The sequence below is a fragment of the Zalophus californianus genome, chromosome 5, assembly GCF_009762305.2.
Source record: "Zalophus californianus isolate mZalCal1 chromosome 5, mZalCal1.pri.v2, whole genome shotgun sequence".
NCBI classification, from domain to species: Eukaryota; Metazoa; Chordata; class Mammalia; order Carnivora; family Otariidae; genus Zalophus; species Zalophus californianus.
Window position 1 is genome coordinate 61190686 of NC_045599.1, and position 25312 is coordinate 61215997.

Sequence of the window (25312 nt, forward strand, 5' to 3'; positions counted from 1 at the left end):
TAGGATTTCTGGAGGTGCGCACAGTCATTGGTCTTTTTTTAAAAGGATCCTTAAGGATCCTAGGTGATCCTAAGACACAGGTAAGATTGAAAACCTTTGGCCTTGGGCTCCCTGCTGGGTGTAGAGTCTACTTTAAAAAATAAAAATAAAAACAGAAATAAAATTGATTTTGATAATACTGACCTTCTCCTCCCCCCTCCCCCGCCCCCGCCCCGGTAATCTCTACATCCAGCGTGGGGCTTGAACTCATGATCCTGAGATCAAGAGTTACATGCTCTTCTGACTGAGTCAGTTAGGTGTCCCTGATATTCTAATCTTATATCCTACAACCTTGCTGTATTCACTCACAAGGTTTTGTAACCTTTTCAGAGATTAGGATTTTCTTCACAATCATGTTATCTGTTTAAAAAGATGGTGTGATTTTTCCTTTCATGTCAGTATGTCTTTAATTTCCATTTCTTGCCTTTTGCCACAACTAGGACCGTTAGAAAAGATGTTAAGTAGAAATGGTGAAAGTGCACATCCTTGCTTGTTCCTGATCTTAGGAGGAAAGAAATCAGTCTTTTTACCAGTATGACATTAGCTGTAGATTTTGAATAGTATGCCCCCAATCAGGCTGAAGAAGTTCCCAGCTGTTCCTCCTTTGCTGAGAGATGGGTTGTTGTTGTTGTTATTGTTTTTAATAATGATTGAATGCTGAATTTTGACAGATTTTTTTATATTCATATGGTTTTTCTTTTTTAATTGTTCAATATGGTGAAGAAGTAGTTGATTTTTAAAATGTTAAATAAACACTGAACCATCTCCCTGCATTCCTGGCATAAACTCTACTTCGTCATGATGTATTAACTCCTGTTTATCCCATTCAGTGTATTTTTTATCCAAACACTGTATTTTTCATTTCTGAAGCTTGATTTGGCTCTTTTTGTTTCCCATTTCCCCCCCCCCCATCATTCTCATGCTTTCTTCTACCTTCTTGAGTATATGGGGTGTGTTTATAACAGTTGTTTCGGTGTCCTGGTCTACTAATTTTGAAATTTGTGTCATTTCTGGCTCTGCTCTTACTGTTTGCATATTCTCTTTCCTATGAGCCACATTTGCCTGCTTCTCTGCCGTTTTTGGTTAGATGCCAGATATTGTGGATTTTACCTTTTGGGCTCGTTGTTCTTGTTTGTTGTATTCCCTTAAGTATTTCCTACTTTGTTCTGGAACCTAGTTAAGTAAATTGAAAATGTTTGATCCATGTGAGACTTGCTTTTAAGCTTTTTTAGGTAGGTCCAGAACAGCTTTTAGTGTCGGCTAATATGGCCCACCCATCAGAATACTCTCCTTCATACATTCTGATTTCTGAGAACTGGTGTAAGCACTGGGGATCTTTCCTCCTGCTGCTTTCAGGGGGTTATTTTTCTGGCCTTAGTCATATTCTCACATGACACGAGCTAGTTGGAACTCAGCTAAATACTGGAGGGGAGCCTTTTGCAAATTCAGAGCTCTCTCTTTGAGCAACTGTCTCCTGCCCAGCATTCTGTCCAGTGTATTCTAGCCACTGCTTCTCTGAACTCTGAGTCTTGTCTCTTCAAGTCCGTGAGGCCCCCAGGCCTTCTTTGGGTTCTCACTCACAGTGCTGCAGCCTGGCTACTCTCTTTAGGCTGCAAACTGAGGCACTTACAGGGCTCATCTTATTTGCTTCCTTCATCCAAGAATCACAGTCCTTTACTGCCTATTGTCCAGTGTCTGGAAACCACCGTTTTGGTGTGGGTACATTTTGTCCTATTATCTAGTTGTTGAAGGCAAGAAGTAGAAGTTCTGTCCCACGTTCTTGAGAAGTTATTTGACAGTTGCTCACAGATGAGGAAGAGTTGATGTTGCTGAGATTTCTACGAAGTAAACTTTTTTTTTTTTTTTGGTGGGCACTTTAGCCCTCATGTCGGAGAGACCGTAAAGGAGCTGTACCAGGCTCGGCGGGCCCTGGAGTATTGATGTCCTACCTACCTGACACCCAACACCACAGACAGTTTATATTGACTCTAAGTCCCATTAGAGTCTTAAAGCAAGTCTTTGGGGTAGGACATGTGTTTTCTACTAACGAGAACAAATCTTCCTTCCACAAGATCATCCAGAGAGGAGGTTGATGCTATGACAAGAAATGACAACTGGAGAGGAAAAGCTTGGATTGAAGGGAAGAAGAAGCTCTTTCTGAAGCAGGGAACTCCTGAGTTAGTCTCCATGTTAACATGTGCATTCTCTGTTTTCTCCCCTACAGTTCTCTGTTGTTTCGAGGGAACTTAAAGAAAGGACCTATTCCATGCTTACAATGGATTGGCAAAGGTGGGTGGTGCTTCCCCTGCCAATCTCCATTCCCGTTGGCCAGAATTGCAGGAAGGAGACTGATTCTAGCTTCAAGGGGATAATAGACAAAAGGCTGGCAACCCTGTGAGGAGGATGGAGGAGGACACCATGTGCAGACCTCTTTGTGAACCTTCAGAGTGGCCTCCTAGCAATAATAAGGAAACATTTTGAGATGGCAAAGTTTCCACAGTCAACCAGATGGGGGCATGGAAGCATGATAGGTAGTCTAAATATTAATGGACCTGTTCCTTATTTACCATCTCTGACTGTTGGTGCCTAAATAGTCTCACACTTACACACACACACACACACACACACACACACACACACACTGCTAGGTAAACTGACCCAGGTACATACTGCTAGGTAAACTGACCCAGTGCACAGGGATATCCTTTAGGCTGACTGAAGTCAAAATGCCTTCCCCAATACACAAAACACACACACATAGACACTCAGATATGCAAGCCAAAGGTTTTCTTTCTTTTTTTCTTTCCTTTCTTTCTTTCTTTCTTTCTTTTTTTTTTAAGATTTATTTAAGAGAGCGTGTGCTCACATATGCGTGCATGAGTGCGAGAGCAGGGGGCGGGGCGTGGGGTTGGGGAGGGGGAGAATGGCAGAGGGAGAGAATCTCAAGGAGACTCCCTGCTAAGTGCAGATCCTGTCGCAGGCTCGATCTCATGACCCTGAGATCATGACCTGAGCCGAAATCAAGAGTCAGATCCTTAACCAACTGAGCTACCTAGGAACCTCCAAATCAGTTTTATTTCTATATAACTATCACTGAACAACCAGAAAATCAATCAAAACATATCATTTATTATTTGTTGTGGACTGAATGCTTGTGTCCCCCCAGAATTCATGTGTTGAAATCTAACCCCCAACGTGATGGTATTTGGAGGTGGGGCTTTTGGGAGGTAATTGGGCTGTGGGTGTGCAGCCTTCATGAATGGGATTTGTGTCCTTATAAGGTGATAAAAGGGACCAGAGCTCATTCTCTCCCTCTCTCTGCCATGTGAGGATACAAAAAGTCAGTCATCTGTAATTGGGAAGAGTGCTCTCACCCAACCATGCTAGCACCATGACGTTGTTGGACTTCTAGCCTCCACAACTGTGAGAAATAAATTTTTGTTGTTCATAAACCACCCAGTTTATGGTATTTTGCTACAGCAGCCTGAGCTAAGATACTTGCATCAAAAAAATATGAAGTGCATAGAGATAAATTAGGTAAGAGTTGTGCAAGACCCATACACTGAAAACTACAAAACACTGCAGACAGAAATGAAAGAAAACCTAAACAAATGGAGAGATAGACCATGTTCATGGATCAGAGGACTCCGTATTGTTAAGATAATAGTTCATCCCAAATTGACCTATAGATTCAACCCAGTCCCCATGTAATTCCAACAAGACTTTTTTTTTTTTGGTAGAAATATATAAGCTGAATCTAAAATTTATATAGAATTGCAAAAGATTTATAATAGCCAGAACAATTTTGAAAATGAAGAACCAAGGTGAAAATCATAAACAACTTGATTTTAAATTTTTAGAAAGTTAAAATAATCAAGACAGTGTGATATTGGTGTAAAGACATACATCAATGTAAATTTGTGTGTGTGTATATATATATATATATATAAAGATATACATCAAAGGAACAGAATAGAGTCCAGAAATAGACTCACATATGTATAGCCAATTGATTTTTAACAAGGATGCCAAGGCAATTCCACAGGGAAAGAATAATCTTTTAAACAAATGGTGCTAGGACAGTTGGACAGCCATGTGCAAAAATATGAACTGCAAGTCAGTACCCCACACCACTGGATTATAGGGCTAAATGTAAGAGCTAACACCAGAAAAATTCTAAAAGAAAACACAAGAGAAAATCTTAATGTCCTTGGGTTAATCCACAAGACAAACCAAATGTTCATCAACATAGAAATGGAGAAACAACTGTGGTGTATTCATACAGTACTATTATTAAAATACTATTTAGCCATGAAAAGGAACAAACTATTGATACACTCATCAAAATAGATGAATCTCAAAATCATTATGCTGAGTGAAAGATGCCAGACCAAAAGAGTACATACTGTATCCGTCCATTTAAAGAAGCTTTTAGGAAACGCAAACTGACTCACAGTCACTTAGTGGGCCAGTGGTTGCCTGGGTGGAGGGGGTGGACAGCAAGGAGAGGTAGGAGGAATAGGATTTCAGAGAGCAATGAGGTAGAAATATTTGCTGTATTGATTGTGGCCATAGTTTCATGGAGATGCAAATATGTCAAATCTTATCAAATAGTATTCTTTAAATATGTGCAGTTACTGGTAAGTCAATTATACCACAATAAGCCTGTTTTTAAAAAGTACAAAGAACAGTCTGTAGTATAGTGCAGTTTAAATCCATGGAGAAGTGTACCAGTCAGGGCCATTAACACTAGATGTTGTAACAAGAAACCTGGTATCTCAGCAGCTTACCACAAAAGTTTCTGTTTTGCTTATGTTACAGTGTCACTTGGGTCATACAGCTCCTGGCAGCTCACAGCCAGCCAGTGACTCCAGGACCTTGGCTCCTTCTGTCTTACAGCCTTGCTGACTTCAAGATGCTGTCTCTCTTCTTACCAAGGATAAGAAGAAAGAGCCGAGATGAGCATGACCACACCTACAAGGAGGTGCCCATCACACGTGCCCACATCCCTGAGGCCAAAACCGAGTTACACAGCAGGCAAATAGAGTTTTCTCCCTGCTAGGAAGAAGGAGCAGTGCTTTCAACGACCCAGCGTGCCAGCTTCTGCCAGAAGAAAAAGAAGTATCAGAGTAGTTGTGCACACAATAATGGGTATTACAAAAGCATATTGAGTTTCTGAGCCAAAATACTTGCGTTCAGATCCCTTCAGTTTTCTCCCAGAATGAAAGGGTATCTATTTGCTTTATATTTCTGAACTGCTTTAAAGCACCTATTTCAGGAGTTCTCATAAAGGCACAGTTTCTGCACCTAGAGAGAACCCAAGGCTCCCAGCTCCTAGGAGACAGGAAATTGGTATAGTTTTCCAATCGCTCCCACAGCCTCCCCCACTCCTTTTCTACTTCTGCCCGCAAAGTATGCAGCTTGTGCCCTCCGCCATCTGTGACAGCAATGACAGCGCAGCTAGCCGGATGTTAGAGCCACCAAGAAATGTGCTCAGGGTCTTTTGTGCAATGTAGCCGGATAAAGGGATTCCTTGCCTAAGCAGCCAGTTAGCCTCACTGTATGACCATTTGGACAGGCAGTGGCAGTGACAAGATGTGGATTCAAGGGCGTATACCACCAGTCAGGTGACCCTGACAAGGTCACTCCCTCTTTCCTCAAATACTGTCTTCACTGAGCTTCTGGGATGGCCCACTCTCCGGGTCCTCCCTCCCTCTCTGCTGTCCTCCCCCCCCCCCCCACCAACCTCTGAATGGTAGTTTGCTCCCAGGGCCCTCTCCTGGAGTGCCATCTCAGGTATGATCCCAGGGACTTTGAAAAGCTATAGAATATGCTCTACTTTTGTAGAATCAGCTCCCCAGCCCCCCCCCCACCTTAACAGTTTTGGACACTCAGATAAATTTTTCCTCCCTCCCTCCCTTCCTTTTTTGTCAAATTATGTGGATAACTTCTCCCTCTACAAGTTGTCATTAGGTTCCAGAAATGGCAGTTCATTGCTGCTTTTTTTTTTTTTAACTTGCTTAGGAAAAGGCAAAAAAGACCCTTTCACTGTTATCAGTCAGAAATGCTTTGTTGCCCTTGAGAATCGATTGAAACTGACCCTTTCAGGAAAGAGTCCATGAAATACAAGAGGGAAAAACAATGATTTCACAGAAGAGCTTGCTCCCACCCACTTGGAACATAGTCCCTTTAGCCAACCTGTTTGATCAGCTGGGGAAAAAGCACCCTCATTTACGTAACCTCCTGGCCCTTTGTGTTTCAAGATGGCACCAGTCCAGAGAAGCAGTTTCCATATGAATGAAGGAGGATAAAGGCCCACCAGTGCCCATCACACCCCCACAGGGTATGGCTTCTCTAGATTGTCCAGGAATTTCTGGTTTTTCCATACAGCTTTGCAAAATGATCTAATATTTGCAAATGTGTGTGCCCTTTCACAATTCAGTGAGCAAATACTACATTAATTTAGGAAATAGTTATGAATCACTTGTGTGCCAACTGCATATAAGCTCTCTTACTGGGTGCTTCAGGGATTAGCGATACAGCCCTGTCTTGGAGAAGCAGACAGTCAAGTGAGAAACACCTAAACATTAAACCATGTTCTTAATAGACTGAGCACACCAGGAACAGAGGTCTTGTCTTTTGTCTGTGTCTTCTGCATCACCTAAGTATCATGTTGAGGACATGAACAGGGGATCAAATCCATAGTTCTCCCAGTGAATTTCCATAATTAAAACCAACAATGATTACCAGCCAAACTTCAGAGGAAGCCAGAGCTCCCTTCTGTCACTGTCAGGGGCCATATGACAGCCACAACATCTTACATGGTAGGAAGTGATGACAGACAAGAGGCTGAGAAGAATACTTCGTGTGGTTCAAATCAAAAGGACATTTGAGTAGAGAGAAAGGATAAATCAGCACTGAAATTAGCCTCCACACCAGAGACATTGCTTTTTAGGGAAAGAATGTTTCACATCTGAAAGAAAAACACACACACACACACACAAGTGGCTAGAAGGTTTGAATACTCATCGCAAAATTGTTTTTGTACTGAATTCACACCCTTAATGGTTTCCACTCAAAACTGGAGCGCATCAAATACACAGGTGTCAACTCACTATGGTTCTCAGAGCTGGGACCGGACCACAGAGAAGGAAATAAAAGGCCTCCTGAGGCAATTGCCATCTCCTCTGCATTTAGAATCTGGCTTCAAACCTTGTCCACATTTACTTATGGTCTTTGTACTTGTATCTGCTCTAAGTAAGAATGCAAGCTCCCAGCTGGGTTAAAGCCAAATTAGCAAAGCACTGTCCCTAAGACTACCAATGTGTAAAGAGGAATGACCACTGTTCTCACACTATAATTTCAAGTGGCAATTCCTCTATTATATAGTTTTTAATAGTGAAAGTGTTTTGTTTTTGTTTTTAGGTAAGATGGAAAAAACACTCAGCTGCTCAGTGAGGCGGAGATAAAATATTCTGCAAAAACAGCACTGATGGAATAGGCAGAACCCCTGGGCCATCAATTTATGAACACACAACTTGTGGTACAAGACAGGTGTATTGTTGCAGATTGGTGGTCCAGAAAAGGATTTTATTTTATTAAAAAAAAAGCTAACAATAAACACTTCATGGCAAACCATTTTTATGATAAGTGACTAAAGGGAATGAAAAGCCTATAGAGTAGAGTCAAATCCTGGCGCTCGCTGGGGCTTTCACTAGCTTTCTCCTGCAGCTCCTGGGCACGTTTTTTTCTTTTCCACTTACATTTTATAACAGGGGTCTCGGTTTTCTGGTCGTACTTCTGAGAGTGCTACCTGGGGTATCTAGTGCATCTACGACAGTGTGGCCTCTGGAGACGTTCTGTCAGGGGCAGCAAGTCTCCCTAGTTTGGGTATTTTTTTCTGGTTGAAAACTCTGTGCTTAACATTCCGTTTCGTTCATCTCAGTTCTGAGAAATCACAGTCGTTGAGAGGGAACCAACAGCATCTGGGGACAGGGGGTTGCACTCATTAACCTTCTCCCCCCGTTTAAGTACAACAGTGCAAGTACAAGTGGAAAAGTCAAGGTTGTCCGGTATGCAAAGCCACCCTGTGACCCCACCTACTGCCATGGAAATGCACCGATGGATGAGTGTGAGTGTGTGGATGTGGCAGGTGAGATTTGAGTTTTTGTGAATGGGTTTGTGAAGGTGGATGAATTTGCATGAATGTGTATTTGTATGTAAGTGCTTGTGTACAAGTATGTGAATGTTTGTGTAAATTTTTTGAGTGAATGTGTTTGCTTCTGTATGTTCATTGTGTGTTTGGGTATGATTTTTTTATGTGTCGGTGTGTGTATTACTGTGAATGTACGAGTATAAATGTGTATGTGCGTGTATTTATGTGTAATTGGCATGAGTATGCATGTTGAGTGTATGTGTCTAGTGTGTGTGAGTTTGGGTGACTGTGTGTATGAGTGTATCGTTTGTGTCTGTTAATGTGTGTGGGTGAGCGTATAAGTGTGCACGTGTGTAGTTGCCTAAGTGTGTAATTGTATATGACTTTGTATTTTTGTGTGAAGTACTCGTTGTGGTTGTATTTGTACATGAGTGCAAATTTTGTGTGTATAAGTATTGTGTGTGCGTATTTGTGTGTATGTGTATTCTTGTGTGTATGCGTGTGAACGTCGTGGGAGTGTGTAATTGTGAAAATGCGAGCACTGTGTGGCGACTGTGAGCGCTGGGTCAGCGTGCATTTGTGTGCATGTGAGTATATATATTGGTCTGTGCGTGCGGGCGCGCGTGTGAGTCGGTGAGCGCTGCCGCCGCGCGCCTGCACCTCCCGGCTTTCCGCCCCATCGCCGCGCGGGAGCTGGGGCGGCAGCCGGCCGGCCTGGCGGGCGAGGGTGGGACGCGCGCGCCGGGGTGAGCCGACTGCGCCGCCGTCACCGCCGCCGCGCCGACTTTGCCCTTTAAATCGGTCTCCAAGCCGATTACAGCTGATCTCCCACGTGACGTTTTACCTTCTGTCTCCTGGAGCGAGTTGCCCGAGGGCAGTCCTCCTCGGGCTGCCGCGAGTCGCGCCGCCCCAGCCCGCCGCGGGGCTCCGGCTCCGGCAACTTTGGGCGAAGCAGCGGCGGGCCGGGGCGCCCTCTCGGGGCCACTTTTCCACGCGGGCGTCGGGGGCTCCCCGGGCTTCGCTCGGCCGGGAGGGCGGCGGTCGCGGCCGAGAACTTGCCCTGGCCGCAGCCAAGCGCCCCCTCGGACCCGCGCGGCGCCGCGCCCCGAAGGCCGGCCGGGTGCCCTGCGCGCTGCGTCAGACAAGGGGGCGCCCTTCGCCAGCCGGGACCCGAGCGGGCGCGCCCTGGGGCGAGCCGGCCTGGAGATGGCTGCGAGGCACGGGTGAGCCCCCTGCGCCCTCACCATGCAGAAGAGCGTGCGCTACAACGAGGGGCACGCCCTGTACCTGGCCTTCCTGGCCCGCAAGGAGGGCACCAAACGCGGCTTCCTGAGCAAGAAGGCAGCCGAGGCGAGTCGCTGGCACGAGAAGTGGTTCGCTCTCTACCAGAATGTGCTCTTCTACTTCGAGGGCGAACAGAGCGGCCGCCCGGCGGGCATGTACCTCCTGGAGGGCTGCAGCTGCGAGCGGGCGCCCGCGCCGCCCAGGGCCGGGGTCGGGCCAGGCGGCGCCCGGGACGCGCTGGACAAGCAGGTACCACGCGCCCTCCTTCCTAGGTCTCCCTCCCTGCGGCCGCGGCACACTCCCTCTTCTAACCCTCGAGGTCTAGGGCTCGACCGAACGCGGGAACCGTACTCCGAGATCCAAGGTTCCCCCGCGGTGTCAGGGGCAGGACATCTCCACGCGCCTCCCGTCTCCATCCCCCCCTCTTCCCCACCTCCATGTAATCACTTGGGAACCGAGGCTCCGCTTTATTTCTTTCGCGACCCTGAAAGCGGTCGGGTCTTTTCAGTTTCATTGCTAACCATCCAGTTCTTCTCTAGACCTAGTTCGGAGGGATTTAGTGTGGTGACGTGTGTTGACACCTGTTGGGTTTAGATTGGCACGACGGAACTAACTTATTTGGAAAAGTTTGGTTTCTCCCTTACCCGGCTGGTGCGTGTGGGGTTTTTTATTCTGCGTGCGCATGTTTGATCGCTGGCTGTGCAAGGAACAAGCGGGGGCTCCCAGGAAGGACAGGCACTTTCTGTTGGCGATTTTCAATGTTTTGTGGTTTATGTCGGTTTACCTTGCTCACATTTGACCTGCTGGGTCTAATTATGGAGGTAAATGTGTATGCATTTCCCTCAGGATTAGTCTTTGGTAGCCGCATTCCTGCTATGTTTAAACCTGTGGGCATTTTTAAAGAACGCTTCTCTGTACTTTTAAATGAATGCTTTGAAAACAAATGTGACCTTTTTATCCCGGGTCATAATTTTATTAGTTTTGCTGTGTATGCATTCGGGGAGGAAAAAACAAACCCTCTAGATTTAGTAGCTCCTGCCCCCCCATTCCTGCAAATGCGAAATTTATATTTTTTTCCAATCACCGTTGGGTTATTAAAGTTAGAGCAGACTAATTTTATGCTCCCAAATGTTCTCACTTCGCTTCTAGATCTCCACCTTGAAGAAAAGAGGCTGATTGTCTTTGCTGTAGCATAAAATGTTTCGCAGATGAATTTCCCCTGCAAGTCAGACCAAACAGCTTCTCTTGCAAGAGCGTGGCTGAGGGAGGCGCTAGCGATGGGATGATGAATAAGATGCCTACATAACCCCTGCGGCTCATAAAACAATGTGTAAAATTAAGAGGAGTTCAAACTAGATCAACCAGAAGTTTTGTTTTGTTTTGTTTTTTTCCACTTTGGTTTCACTATAAATCATTAACAGACTTAATTGATTAAACTTGTTATATTGCATATAAATCTGATATTTAAAAAATACACCCTTTGGTGTTTGAGGGCATGTTGAGGGTTATTTGAAAAACTGATTTTCAATTTTGTAGATACAAATACTGAAAATATAAGTTTAAATTTCAAGTCATGCATTTTAAAATTTAAGAGCACGAAAAGGGTATTGAGGAAGCAGATTTTTTTCAATTATTGTTTTTTTCTATTGGTGAGGTTGTTTTTTTTAAAGGTACGCATTCCAAGGCCCCCCAGGAGCCAAAACTAGTAAGTTCTTAAGTGTTACTATGTGTAAAAGCAAATAGGTACTTTAAATTACCCTGGATATATATCATTGACTTAATCCCAAATTATTTTTTCTCCTATTTATACTAATATCAGGAGATAACCTTCTTTTCTTTCTTTCTTTCTTTCTTTCTTTTTCTTTCTTTGTTTCTTTGTTTCTTTGTTTGTTTGTTTGTTTCTTTCTTTCTTTCCTCCTTCCCTCCCTCCCTCTCTCTCTCTCCCTTCCTTCCTTCCTTCCTTCCTTCCTTCCTTCCTTCCTTCCTTCCTTCCTTCCTTCCTTCCTTTCTGAGTTGGGGGTGTGAAGATGTTGCTTGCTGCAACTTACCTAGCTGACCAGTTAACATGAAAACCTACATTTTTCTACTTGGAAATTATCGGGGCTCTCCTCTTCAGGACAGTTTTCTTTACATCACACTTTAAGACATACATGTAACCTTCCAATAGTATGACTTTTATGCCACTTTCTAACGGAAGTCCTAAACAGGTCATCCTAGGGAAAAAAAAATTTTGTTTGCCATACAAGTTATGAGTATTTCTCACTCATTTGGTACATAGAAGTTGGAACCTTTGGTGTACGTAGAAAAACTGAGATATAAAGAGCAAGCATTTCAAAATGGAATCGAATTGGGAAATCTGTCAAATTTTGTTTTCTGCTAGGCATGCTTCTGTGACTCAGGTTAGTTTAGCAGATTGATGCTTTTCTCTAGCCTGCCTGTCTGGATGTGTCTGAAGAATTAAGAAAAAACTACAAAGATAAGAAACAAGAAGCAACTTCTACCTTAAACCTATAGTTTATGCAGTTGGTTCCCTTTCAGTTCATTTGTGTTCCTACGTCCTCACATTTTCTGAAGCACCTAGACTTGAAACTGGCAAAGTTGAGGCACTGAGCAGGGACCATCTTAAGGTCTGTTTCTCCAAATGTGCTCCTGGAGCTTTCTGAGTAAATATCTCTCTCAACCCCATAAACGCAGTTGAAGGTTAGGGCTTGAAACAGGATTTAGGGAGGCAGAGTGCGTTTCCTCCACCATGTTGCTGTGACTTAATGTACACAAATCTCTTAACAGTCTCTATTTTTTCTGTGAATGAAATCCGTTTCTTAATATTTAAACAATAAGAGTTTGGCTGAGAAGATTTCAAGTTGCCTTCCAATAATGACATCTCCTGTTTCTAATGCTGTAACAGCAGTGTGAGCTTTTGCTGTGTAGAGAATGTGACAGACTGTTTCACAAGATTTAAAGTGTACCAGTCCCTGTAATAACTATTGAATCTGAGAAGCTAAACACAAGCAGATGATCAAAGTGAACATTCTAATAAATCAGTTAGGTTAGCAGATGTGCAAACCAATAGGAACATCATTGCTAGAGGAGGGGACATTTTTATTTACACTGGAGTGTGATGTAATGTTGTTGACAGTTAATGTAATTTTTGCTCTAAAATGCCTCCAATCATTCTTGTCAGTTTAAATGCTACTTATCCTTCAAATAATTCTTAAATTCTGATTAATTGTGTTTCGGTAAGTTATATAATAAGAGGAAAACACTCATTGGTTTGTTTCTTTTAAATCGAAGTTGGTTGACAAAAGAAAAATTAGGTTTTTTTTTAAACCACTGTTAAAGTGGTTTTTAAAAAACTGTTTCCAGTTAAGAAAAAAGAAAGGTGTTTTTCACTTTCCAAGTGTGCCTGGGTTAAAGGAATATTTGCATTGCTCCATTTTTTCAAGAATGTCCCAAGGATTTCACTTTGGTAGGTCCTCGGTTGATGGCAAGGCTCTCAGATCAAGTTTCCATAGTGGCTACCTTTTGGGTACTTTTAGTTATGGTGATAGAATCAAAATGAATTCAGCTAAAAAATTTTCAAGTAGTGTTCCTTTTCTTGAACCTGTGTGTTGGTGGTACTTTCTAAAGAAATCTCCATTTATGTGAAATGAAAAACTTACTTTTCATTCTAGGTAAAAGTGTTCAAGGGGAATGGGAATTTGGGTTTAATAAGTACCTTCTGTGTGCCATGCTCTGTGTAATCCTCCATTATCACATCTAATTTGAACTTCCCTTCAGCTCTTAGAAATTTCGAGTACTTTTTTCATTTATACCTATGCTAACACTGAGACTGAAAGCGTTCTAGGGAGATGGAGACGATCAAAGTCCAACTCCAGGTATGAAGATTGAATAACGTTGAAGAGTGCCTTGGGAAGGATCTACTTAAGTTGATTGAGCTTCAAGAAATTTAAAATCTGAGGGGCACCTGGGTGGCTCAGTCAGTTAAGCGTCCTGGGATTGAGCCCCGCATCGGGCTCCCGGCTCAGCAGAGTCTGCTTCTCCCTCTCCTTTTGCTTCTCCCCCCACTAGTGTGTGTGCGCGCTCTCTCTGTCGAATACATAACTAAAATCTTAAAAAAAAAAAAGAAATTTAAAAATCTGAGTGGGATGGGGGTTGGGATTGTATGTGAATCACTATTTTGTTTATTCTTATTTCCCTTTAAAAACTATTTACAGGGCAGTTGTAATTCTTGAGAAACGTAATTGCAGACCATTGCATTTTGAAAGAAAAATGAGACTTATGTTTAAACAAACAATTTTACATAACATTCATCTCCTTCAGTAGGGGATCTTTAAAAATATTTGTACTTAGGTGAAAGTACCCATTGGTTAGTCTAGTCCATTTAAGTGACTGAATGTGTCTTCCCTGCTAGCAGGAGAGACATATAGGAACAAAGCCGTATTTATTCTTATTTTCCTGCTAATGGTAAATGTTCTGTTCACCCTGATTTCAGTCATTTTTGGGGTCAGACATCTTAGTTCTGGAGGCTTAAAGTAGTAGATACGTGTCATATTTGTGCTGAATTAAACATGTTGATTTAATTTTAAAGGGATTAAAGGTTATGTGATTTCCCCTGTCACCTCGTTATTAGCCAGTCATTTTAGCCTTCCTAATGACCACAAGTGGAGGATTTTAATAGTTTTATGGAATTAGGCAGAGCTGTATGCAAGCCCTGGAATACTTGTGGAGGGTGGAGAGTGTGGATGGTGGATGTTCAGTCTCATTTATGTTGTTTAATTGATATATAATAACCAGCTCAATATTTTCTCTTCAGCTTTTGCTTATTGAACATAAGTGAAGGGAAAATGGCATAAAAATATTTACTAAATCTTTTAAAAAGTTCTAAAATATAATTTAAGGAAGAGACATGATTTATTATTGGAACTTTGTAATCATTCTTTCAAACTTAAATGAAAAATAACCTATGGGTTAGCAAAGTGTAGTTATTTTAATTTTGGCTACACTAAACCTTACTATATATATTATTGTAACAATTTTTTTTCTTTGGGAATTAAACATACTTTAATATTTTCTTCTCACTGGGTGATGATAAGTTGTAAAGCGTGTGTGATGACCACAGGTTTCTGGTTTTAGCAAGCAAATGTTAATAGTTGGTTCAAACAATTGATATTGCTGTGTGTTTAATGCAGATTATATTTTTAAGTTGATTTTGTCCATGTTTTTCAATAACTATGCATGCTGCAGCCAGTGTAGTGTTAATTTTGTAGAATGTAAAAACTTAGTCATTAAGATTATTTTGTAATGAAAGAAGCCAGATTGACAAACAATATGGCTTTACTTAGGTTTTACTTAGTCCTAATTTTCACACTTTTAAAGTAGCTTTGTGTTTTCATGCCTGTTCATTTGTCCTGTAGGAAAGGGATATATGTGTATATGTGTGTGTGTTTGTTACATTGTTATCTTCTATCATAAATACAAAACATTTGTTATGCACTTACATATTTTGGAGTTTACAGATTTTTATTTTATCATTAACATTTCAATCTGTGAATTGTAAATCTAATGTGTCTACAATTTAGGGAGCTTTATTTTTCAGGACCAAGTATATATAATTATTCTGTTACATTAATCACTGTATAAATTTTTCTCTGAAATAAGTTTACCTTAATCCTTGTGTTTATATAGTAAAATCTTAATTAATATTTAAATGAAACTAGAAGCTGATATTTGTTAGGTGTCAATATAGTACTGTGACAAACATTTGTTTATTTGATAATATTTGGCCATTATTCTAAAAATTAACCTTTATTCCAAAATTATTCATTACACATCAGCTGGTATAATTTTCAAAGATTAGCTGATTGGGAAGTTATAAATGCACTATTTTGGCTCCACCAAAGGGTATAGTTGAACTTTTTTGCCCAACAAATTCAAATATGGGTGTGTGTGTATTCAGGGAAAAAAAAACAAACAGTAGCAGGATTTCTTTTTTTATTTGAGAAAACATTGGTATCAGCAGGTGGAACAGAGATGCAGAAAGCACATATTCTCGGGCGCTTGGGTGGCTCAATTGGTTAGGCGACTGCCTTGGGCTCAGGTCATGATCCTGGAGTCCCTGGATCGAGTCCCGCGTCAGGCTCCCTGCTCAGCGGGGAGTCTGCTTCTCCCTCTGACCCTCTTCCCTCTCGTGCTCTCTATCTCTCATTCTCTCTCTCTCTAATAAATAAATAAAATCTTTAAAAAAAAAAGAAAGCACATATTCTCACTTTTCCTTTTTACTGGGACTTGAAAAACTTAATGGTTCAATGAAAAATAAAGACTCAAATCATTTTTCCTTAAAATTCATCACAGTGAATGCAAAATGTCCCAGATATACTTTTAAGGAGAAGGCAGAGAAACACAGACACACACACAAGTTTGAGTTGATCAGTGTTTATTTAACTAATATTTCTTTTCTTTTTGAACAATAAAGGAAGAAATGAGGAAGTTGGGGAGGCCAACTTACTCCCATGACTTATGGCATCAGAGTAGAGTAAGTCAATAAAAGCTAGAATTCTCGTAAGACCTGAGAAGACACATAAAATGACATTTACAAAGCTATGTTTAAAAATAAAATTCATCGATCCTTTAGTGCTGTATCTTTTTTAAATGTAAGCAGCAGTTTCTTGTATTAACTCTTCTCATACTCAGCAGTGTGACCTGGCGGAGACCCATGATGCCGGGATCTGAGGGGCTCTGGTTACTAGTACTTTGCATTCTTTTCAGATTCCTGAAATGTGTTATTTTGTCATTGGTCTGATTTAATTTAGACAATGCCTGATTCATTTCCTGAACTGTATTTATGAGCCCATGCCATTTGTGTGACTAATGTAAACAGTGGGGTTAGTGCTGTTCAATAGAGGGAAGATTGGAAAGCTAGGAGGTTTCCTGGGATTAGCAACATGGGAACGTGGAGGTGGTAGCCTGGCCTGCAGCTCATTGTGGAAGTGACATCCTAACTCCTTACAGAAGCCAGGATGAGACCATGCCCACAATGTGTAGGAATAAGAGGCTGCTCACATCCAATATGAATTTTCTTTCTTTTCACCTTAGTAGGACTATCAGTTTCCAGGTCCGATCGATGGTAGTATTGTGTATGGTTCCGTTCAAGAGTTAACCTACCAGGGTTTCTCTCTCACCTCAGCTGCTTACCAGATCCATGATCTTGAGCAATTTGTCTTTCTAAGCCTGGACCCCTGCCTGGAGACGAGCATCGCAGTGGTACCTACATCATCAGGTTGTTGCCAGGCTCTTAACATAGTATGTGAATAGTCTACTCCTTTGTCAGCTGGTGTTTCTGTGAAATCCTTTCTGATAGAATTCCTCTTTGGCTTTCTGCTTTTTGTTTTCATTACTTCAGTCATTTAGGAAGCTTTTTTCCTGCCTTCCTCTTTAAAAATATTTTAACACAAAGCATAATAGTTCAGGGAATGCCAGTATACCCATCACCCAGCTTCAACAATCTCCAACTTTCTGCTATCTTGTTATCTCTGTTTCCCTCCACACATGCTTTTTTTTCCCCCTAGACTATTTTAAAGCAAGTCCCACACATTGTATTATTTTAATTGTAAATAAGGAAGTTTTTTTCTTTTTTTGCACAGACCTTGTTTGGCATTGAAGATTGTACTAGATGTGGCTCTGAAAAGAATGATCTTGGGGCACCTGGGTGGCTCAGTGGGTTAAGAGTCGGCCTTCGGCTCAGGTCATGATCCCAGCGTCCTGGGATCGAGCCCCACACTGTCTCCTTGCTTAGCGGGGAGCCTGCTTCTCCCTCTCCCTCTGCTGCTCCCCCTTGCTTGTGTGCTTGTGCTCTCTCTCTGTCAGATAAATAAGCACAATTAAAAGGATGATCTTGGAACGAGTATGTAATGTGCTTCTGTTTTAATGTATGTTATTGTAATGCTCATCTTTTTGTTTCTTTGACACCATTATAAAGGAAAAAGCTCAAGACAGTAGTTGAGAAGACATAAAGGTGGTGGAATTAGCTTTTAAATAAATTCCAGTATGTTAAATACAGAAGAAAAGAAATTTTGAAATCAGTTGTTTAGCTGTGATCCTGGGGTAAAGATATTTTCATGATTTGACCTCACTCTATGAGAAATTAAATTATAGGTGATTCTCTTCCTGAGGGTTCTTCTTTGCTTTACTGAAGTCCATTTTCCAAACTTTTACAGCTGTGTAGCCGAAGAGCCTTGTTTAGAGCAAGAATGAGTCCTTCCTCCTGTGACATCCTTAATGCTTCTTCTCACTCAGTATTTTGCATAGATCTGCAACAGTCGGGGCATCTTTTATAAACCAGTGTTTCATCAGTCTTTCAAAATAAATTCTGAGACCTAACAGCTAGTCAATGTTATTTTAAGGCAATTACTAAGGTTTCAATAAACAAGGGTGTAGTTTGCTCTCTCTAGTATTGCTAAACTTTTTTAGGGTTAGTTGGTTTCTGCTATGTGATTATTTGCTTTAGGCCCTTTTGATTGCAAGGGAGAGATATGAAGTCAAGTTGTCTTGAATAATGGTCACCTCTGTGTATGGTGGGGGGACGGTGGGAATACTGAAAGGCAATATAAAGGCGAGTCTCACTCTAGTACCTTTCTTGCGACCTAGCTGATCTTAGGACATTGGTGCTGGTTGACCTGTTGTTCAGCATGTTTGTGCCTTTTAGGTTCCTCACTGCTTCTGTGTTCTCCTAACTTCTGCTTGCCCTAACTTTAGGCTTCTGTCAACCTTATGGTACTGACTTAACACTTTGTGGTCCCTTTCTCTTGCTTTTCTTCTGCTTTAATTTTCACTGCAGCATCTCTCATTCACTCCATCTATTCAGGCTTGTATTCTTGCGGGAGAGATCTGATTGGCTCAGTTCACGTTTTTGGGGCTCGACAAAACCAGTGGTCTCTAGCCAGTCCATGGATTGGCTATTAAACTGCAGGGGCTGTGGGTGAGGTCGTTTCATGGAAAGTTTGACGGGTGTGATAGCCATCATTACTGACATGTCTAGTATACTCCTCAAGCTACTTAATGTTATTTTCACCAAACTAATATTAATATTTATTTGTGATGAGCCACCTTCTCTTCTTTCAGTAGCAGTTTTATAGCCTCACTTTAGCAATTCGATCATTCCAATAATATAATTTCTGTCCTCTGGTCCTGATTGGCTTCCTGTGTTGTTTAGGGTTCATGTTCATCATTTTCCTTTACTTTTTAATATTTTGAGATTCAAATATTATTTGAATGTTGTTCTTTCAACAATAAATTAAATGCAAACCTATTTTTTAAGTATAGCAAACATACAGAAAAGTGATCAGCCCTCCAAAAACTAACCTCATGTCCCTTCCTCTTCGCTACTCCTAGGCATGGGTAGCTACCATCCTTACTAATAACATTAGGGATTGCTTTTGCCTATTTTTGAACTTCATCATGGACTCATGCAATAAGCACTCCTTTGTGTCAGGCTTCTTCCCCTCAACATCATGTTTGTGAGATTGATCTGTGTTGTTGGATGTTGTGTTCACTCATTTTCATTTCTTTGTAATATTCTATTGGATGAGATCTTCCTTGACTTACAAAGGGGTTATGTCCTGATAAACCATTGTAAGTTAAAAACATTCTAAGTCAAAAATGCATTTAATACGCCTAACCTACCGAACATAGCTTAGCCTAACCCACCTTAAATGTGCTCAGAACGCTTATATTGGCCTATAGTTGGGCAAATCATCTAACACAAAGCCTATAATAATGTGTTGAATATCTCATGTGATTTATTAAAGACTCTACGGCAAGTGATAAACAGAATGGTTGTATGAATACAGAATGGTTGTCAGTACTTCAGTTGTGACTAAAGTTGTGACTGTGTGGCTGACTGGGAATTGTGGCTCACTGCCACTGCCAAGCATCATGAGAGAGGGTCATATTGCATATCAGTACCCAGGAGAAGGTTAAACTTCAGAATTCAAAGTCTGGTTTCTACTGAATGTGTATTGTTTTGTACTGCCACAAAGTCAAAAAATCATAAGTCACACCATTCTAAGTTGGGAACTGTCTGTACAATTTTCTAATATTTATGAAGACATAAGTCCTTTGTTAGTGATATATATTGCAGACATTTTCTACTCGGGCTTCCCTTTCTACTCTCTTAAAGGTGTCTTTTGATGAAGAGAGGTTTAAACCTTTAATATACTCTATCTTTTTCTTTATGGCATTTGTCTGCCCATGATATGGATAGGGATGGGGACGACATCCAGAAGTGCTTTATGTGGAAGGGGCAGGAGCTGGGACCCTCTCCTGCTGCTCTGTGGTCAACACAATCAAGTGGATCACAAAAGATGCAGTAGAAAGTAAAAATAGAGTGTGCTTGCAGCAGTTTCAAATTGCCGTAGCAGGATGTTTTCCCTTTGGAGGAAGGCTGCAGGGGTAATTCTAAAAGACAAAAAATCATGATGTCCTGTCCTCCACATACCTTTCTGGAGTCTGAGATATTTCTTCCCCTACTTACACCCACAACTTTCATCTGGAAGGGTCGGGTGCAAGAGGGACAAGGGAGGGCACTTTTATAAAACTTTCAGAGTTAAGCTTGAATCCCTGATGCCTCTTTCAGCTATGCTGCCACCTGGAGTGTATGTCAACCAGACTGGCCTGGGGGTGCTGCTAGGGAAAAAAAATACATCATGTCCAGCAGTGCTCAAGATGGAATCCTCAGTTTTCAAAATATACTTATATAATGGCTTATAATTCTTTCCACTTTTGTCCTGACTGTTAGCCAGGAAGTAGCCAAGAAGGAATGATTCCTTTTTTGGAATGCCTGCTTTCGGTGATGCAACTGCCTTACTAAAGTGTACAGACTGGGGGGGAATGAGGAAGAGAGAGGTGGACTATCAGTCCATTCTTGAGTACACAGATTCATTTCAAGGGCCACAGTGGTGTGGCTGGAAACAGCTAACCAGTAACCTGAAAATTGTCAACATACTGAGAGGGGTTCAGAGATCTGATGTAGCCAATCTGCAAGGAGTGGTAGGGGGTAACACCCCTGGTGATATGGCCTCTTCCCTTGTAAGACAAACAGGTCCACTTGTGGCAAGAGTCACAAATCTGCCCTGCAGTGGTAGCCTCTGCATTAGAAATAGAGTCAGGCTCCATCAGCTTCAATGAATCAGCCTACTTGATTCCAGTAGGTTCACAGCCCTTCCTGTGGGCATCTACATGAGTGTTCCAGCCAATTCAGTCAGCAAACATGGTTTGTTTCTAGGTTATTCGTATTTCCAAAGAAGCGTCTCTTTATCTACCAGCTTGCAGCTTTCCAAGTGGAAAACAAACAGCTAACCATTGGCAACAGCCCAAAAGCCTGAGTACCGCCCCCTGACCAGAGCAACTACATCTCCTTTTGCTTCTGCATAGCTGGCACTGAGGTTGAATATCCACAGCACCCAGTGCATACCACTAGGTTTCAGCCTAGCCAAACCATCAGTGAACCAGGCCCAGACATTTAGGGAATCTTCATGTATTGGAGGGAGGTCCCATTGATTCAGTGGCTTTGCTTTAGGTAGCGGAACAGATCAAGTTCCCCGCAGAGGAACTTGCTACTTTTTGAAATGTGAAGCTGAGATGCTCCTGAGGCCAGACCAGCTACATTTTTCAACATACCGTTTCCATTTGACAAGCAAGGTTTGACCCTTCCTGTCTTGTTTGTTCTTGAGTCCGAGTTTCATTCTTAAAATGGGAATTTCAGGTTGGAGAGTTACAAGGCCTCTCTGGGTCAGTTTTGACAAGGACTCTGCAGTAAGCTAGTAGTTGTCTGCATGCCTTGTAATTTCGTTTGAATGTTGGACATTGTGTATGAAGCATCAAAAAAATAATTCAAGGCTCTGCATGATGCTATTTTCCTTTAAGAGAGGGTTTACTTTTGCTTTCTTGCAGGCATAAATGTGGGGTTATGGTACATTAATCCATTCTGGGATTGAGCTGGTGAAACCTGGGTTTCAGGTTTTGTGAGACTATGTCCATTTCCAGTTTGCATTGATTTCTGAAGTATAGCCTTTTCGGGGATTATCTGGAATTCTGAGTGTTTACAGAAACTTCTCGTTGGTCTCCTCCATCCCCATGAGACTGCTAGAAACTCAGCGCTGGTTTCCAGCCTCTTAGCTGCTGCTTTCTGAATGGCCTCCTAGCCTCTTGGCTTTGTACTACTTAGAAATTGGCAAATTCCTTAGAAACTTCAAAGACTGTCAGATTCACTAGTTTACTTCCCTTCTTTAAGGTGTCTTTATTCCTTAGGCCCTGGCTTGGTCTTGTTAGCTCACTGATGCTTTCAAATGGATTATTTTTGTGTGTTGTGTCCAGCTTTTCTAATTGTTCTCAGTGTGTGCATGTTGGGCTGGAGAGTGGGGTAAGGCTTATAACAAGCTACTTGGCCATTACTACTCAACAATGAGTTTTAATAGTGAATCTGAATAAAAATCAGTAAAACTCCTTTCAAAACAGTGGAAGAGTTATCTTGTTTCTTTTTTTCTAGAGATTTATTTGTTAATTACTTCTAATTTGGTAATGATAAAAGAAGTCAAATCATAATTAATCCTTTATCAGTTTAATCTGAACATCTTTGAATATGGTGTTTTTGAACAAAATAAAGCAAAAGTATACTTTTGGAGTCATAAGATTTTTTTTATAGGTGTTTATCTTTATCTTACTACTGAGTGGCAAGGTGTATATTTTGAGGGCACTGAGATGTGAATCCCATTTTATTTCTTACGAAATGGATTAGGTTTAAACTTTTATTTTAGATAGTTTCCTCATATTTGATGTCTATCTTTCTCTCTCCCTCCTTTTCTCTTCGTCCTCCCCCCATCTATCTATCTGTCATCTTAGTTTATGAGTATTTAATTTAAAACAATCATCTTTCTCCTGGCATAAGTTAGCCCTTCTTAGAAAGTAAAACAAAATACAATTAGATGATTTCATTTAGGATACTAAACTTGTTAGTTTTTTATACATGTTGTTTTATATTATGTGGTTGGAAGAGCTACCATTACTGAGTGCTAATCTTGGGTTAAAGGGCCAGGCATTCTATGTATATTATCTCATTTAATCGTGACAACCATCCTGAGATGACAGTGTCCTCTTTATTTTGCAGATAAGGATAATGAGGCCTAGAGTCGTTTAATAATTCACCCAGGGCAAAATTTTACTAAATGGCTAACTTGGTTAATAGAACCTAGTTAAGTAACTTAGCATTTGTTGAACTTGGCCGTAGCAAGGAGCTAGAAACATACAACCAGGAGGGAAAAATTTTTTTCAGTCTCATTCTTCTCTGTCATCGTTCATTTGCAGTTTGAGTGGAAAACTTCTCAGACTGATCTGGCCACATTCGTAAAGCCCATAAAACAGGTTGTTATTCCCACTCCAGACTGATGGAATTATGTCAACAAAGCAAAGCTATGGGCTCATGTTTATCTAACGGAAGCATTAGAACCAGTTCACATAACCCCTATGATCTCTATCTGCTTGGCCCTGTGTGGAGGGCCTGAGAGCTGGGTCATGGTGGAGAGTGGGATGTTGGAGATCAGGTCAGTCTGTCTCCAGAGCACCCCATCTTTCTCCTGTGCTGCTGACTTCCAGCACCAGAGGGGTTAACACTGAAGATGTAGAAGGCACAGCCCCCTCTGCCATTTGAGACCCTGCTTATGCTGTGACTCTTGACGATGAGATTTCCTGTATCTTGATGTGAGTCCACATCCTCAGTATTTTGATTTATATTACCGCTTTTTGGCCACTAGGTCTACCTAGGTTATAGTCTCCCCTGACCCAGAGCAGTGAATACTGTTGTCTGAAATATCGGGCAACCAAGAATAATATTTGCCACCTGTGCACAGTCTTTCTGTTCTGGGCACCAAAGTATCTTCTTGTATTTGTTTGGTCAGCAAACAAAACAAAACAGATGAACTCTTGTGTCTGGAACTTGTAGTCAAATGGGTGAAGAGTAGTATCAATAGTACCCTGTGACTGTAGTGCCTCAGCTCTGGTTTCCTCTTGTGAATGTTATTATAAAAATGAATTTTCACGGGAGACCTGAAACCCTAAAACATCCTACAAGAAAACATGTGCAGTAATATCTTTGTCATCAGCCGTGGAAACATTTTTCTAGATATGTCTCCACAGGCAAGAGAAACAAAAGCAAAATTAAACTGTTGGGACTACACAAAAATAAAAAGCTTTTGCACAGTGAAGGAAGCCATCAACAAAACAAAAAAAGCAACCTCCTGAATGGGAGAAGATATTTGCAAATGATATATCTGATAATGGGGTAATATCCAAAATATATAAAGAACTTACACAATTCAGTACCAAAAACAGAAACAATATGATTAAAAAATGGGCAGAAGATCTGAGTAGACATGTTCCCAAAGTAGACATACCGACGGCCAACAGACACATGAAATAATGCTCAGCATTACTAATCATCAGGGCAATGCAAATTAAAACCACAATGAGTTATCACCTCATACCTCTCAGAAGGCCTAAAAGCAAAAATGCAAGAAATACCAAGTGTTAGTGAAGATATGGAGAAAAAGAATCCCTCATGCATTGTTGGTGGGAATGCAAATTGGTATAAGCACTTTGGAAAACATTTAAGAGGTTCCTGAAAAAATAAAAAATAGAATTGTCATCTGACCTTGTAATCCTACTTCTGGGTATTTATCCAAAGAAAATGAAAACACTAATTTGAAAAGATATATGTACTTCTGTGTCTATTGCAGGATTATTTACAATAACCAGGATATGGAAACAACCCAAGTGTCCATCCATAGATGAATGGATAAGGAAAATGTGGTGTATTTATGCAATGGAATATTACTCAACCCTAAAAAAGAATGAGATCTTGCCATTTGCAACAATATGGATGGATTTAGAAGGTTTAATGCTAAGTGAAATAAACCACTCAGGGAAAGACAAATATCATATGATTTCATTCATATGTGGACTTTAATAAACAAAACAAATGAACAAACAAAAAGGAGCTAAAACAAAAACAAAAACAAAGACAAAAGCCAGACTCGTATATGCACAGAACAAACTGGTGATTGCCAGAGAGGAGAGGTGGGTGGGGGATGGGTGCAATAGATAAAGGGGATTAAGAGTTCATTTATATTGATGACCGCTGAATAATATATACAGTTGTTGAATCACTGTATTGCACATCTGAAAGTATAATACCGGATGTTAATCATACTTCGATTAAAAAAATTAAAGTTTATTTTCAGCATGCCTGTTTGAGCTGAGACCATCCTCTTTCCTGTTCACCTGCCGTGTCTTTGTCTTACAGCAATGAAGACGCAGTGGCTTTCCAACTGGCTGAATGGTGCAGAATGCATAGTATATTGAGGCAAAGTTCTCAAGTTCAGGTTCTAGCTCCACCTTTAATAAGCTGTGGATTCTCAAGCTTAGTCATTTCCTTATCTGGAAAATGGGCATGATAATTCCTACTTTGTAATGAAAGTGGGAATATTAAATTGAGATAATCTTGGTGAAAAGTGTTTTGTAGACTAAAATGCTGTAAGAATGGTATTTAAACTTTTCCACAGTTACATTTTTTCATGTAAGTGAGGGCAATTTAAACAGCATATTAGTTGGAAGTTTGATTACTACAGATGATATTCTGTTCATTTTATGGTCCATTTTGCGAACCAGGTAGCTTCTCTGCCTAGTTTGCAGGCATCTTTATGAGTCCAAGACTTTAAATTTCTGTGGACAATATTTAGTGGATGACAAATTCCTTGAGAAATAGTTGGAAGATTACTCTAAATGAGG

General features: G+C 41.0%; 1 protein-coding gene across 1 annotated transcript in view; it reads left to right on the forward strand.

Moving 5' to 3' along the window:
* The first annotated feature begins 8935 nt into the window (after window positions 1-8935).
* The window catches only part of RASGRF2 (Ras protein specific guanine nucleotide releasing factor 2), a 230024-nt gene continuing 213647 nt past the window's right edge, over window positions 8936-25312 (forward strand). Inside the window, 1 exon segment of the mRNA XM_027606459.2 lies at window positions 8936-9727. Within this exon segment, the coding sequence (XP_027462260.2) occupies window positions 9440-9727 (288 nt within the window). The 5' untranslated portion in view covers window positions 8936-9439.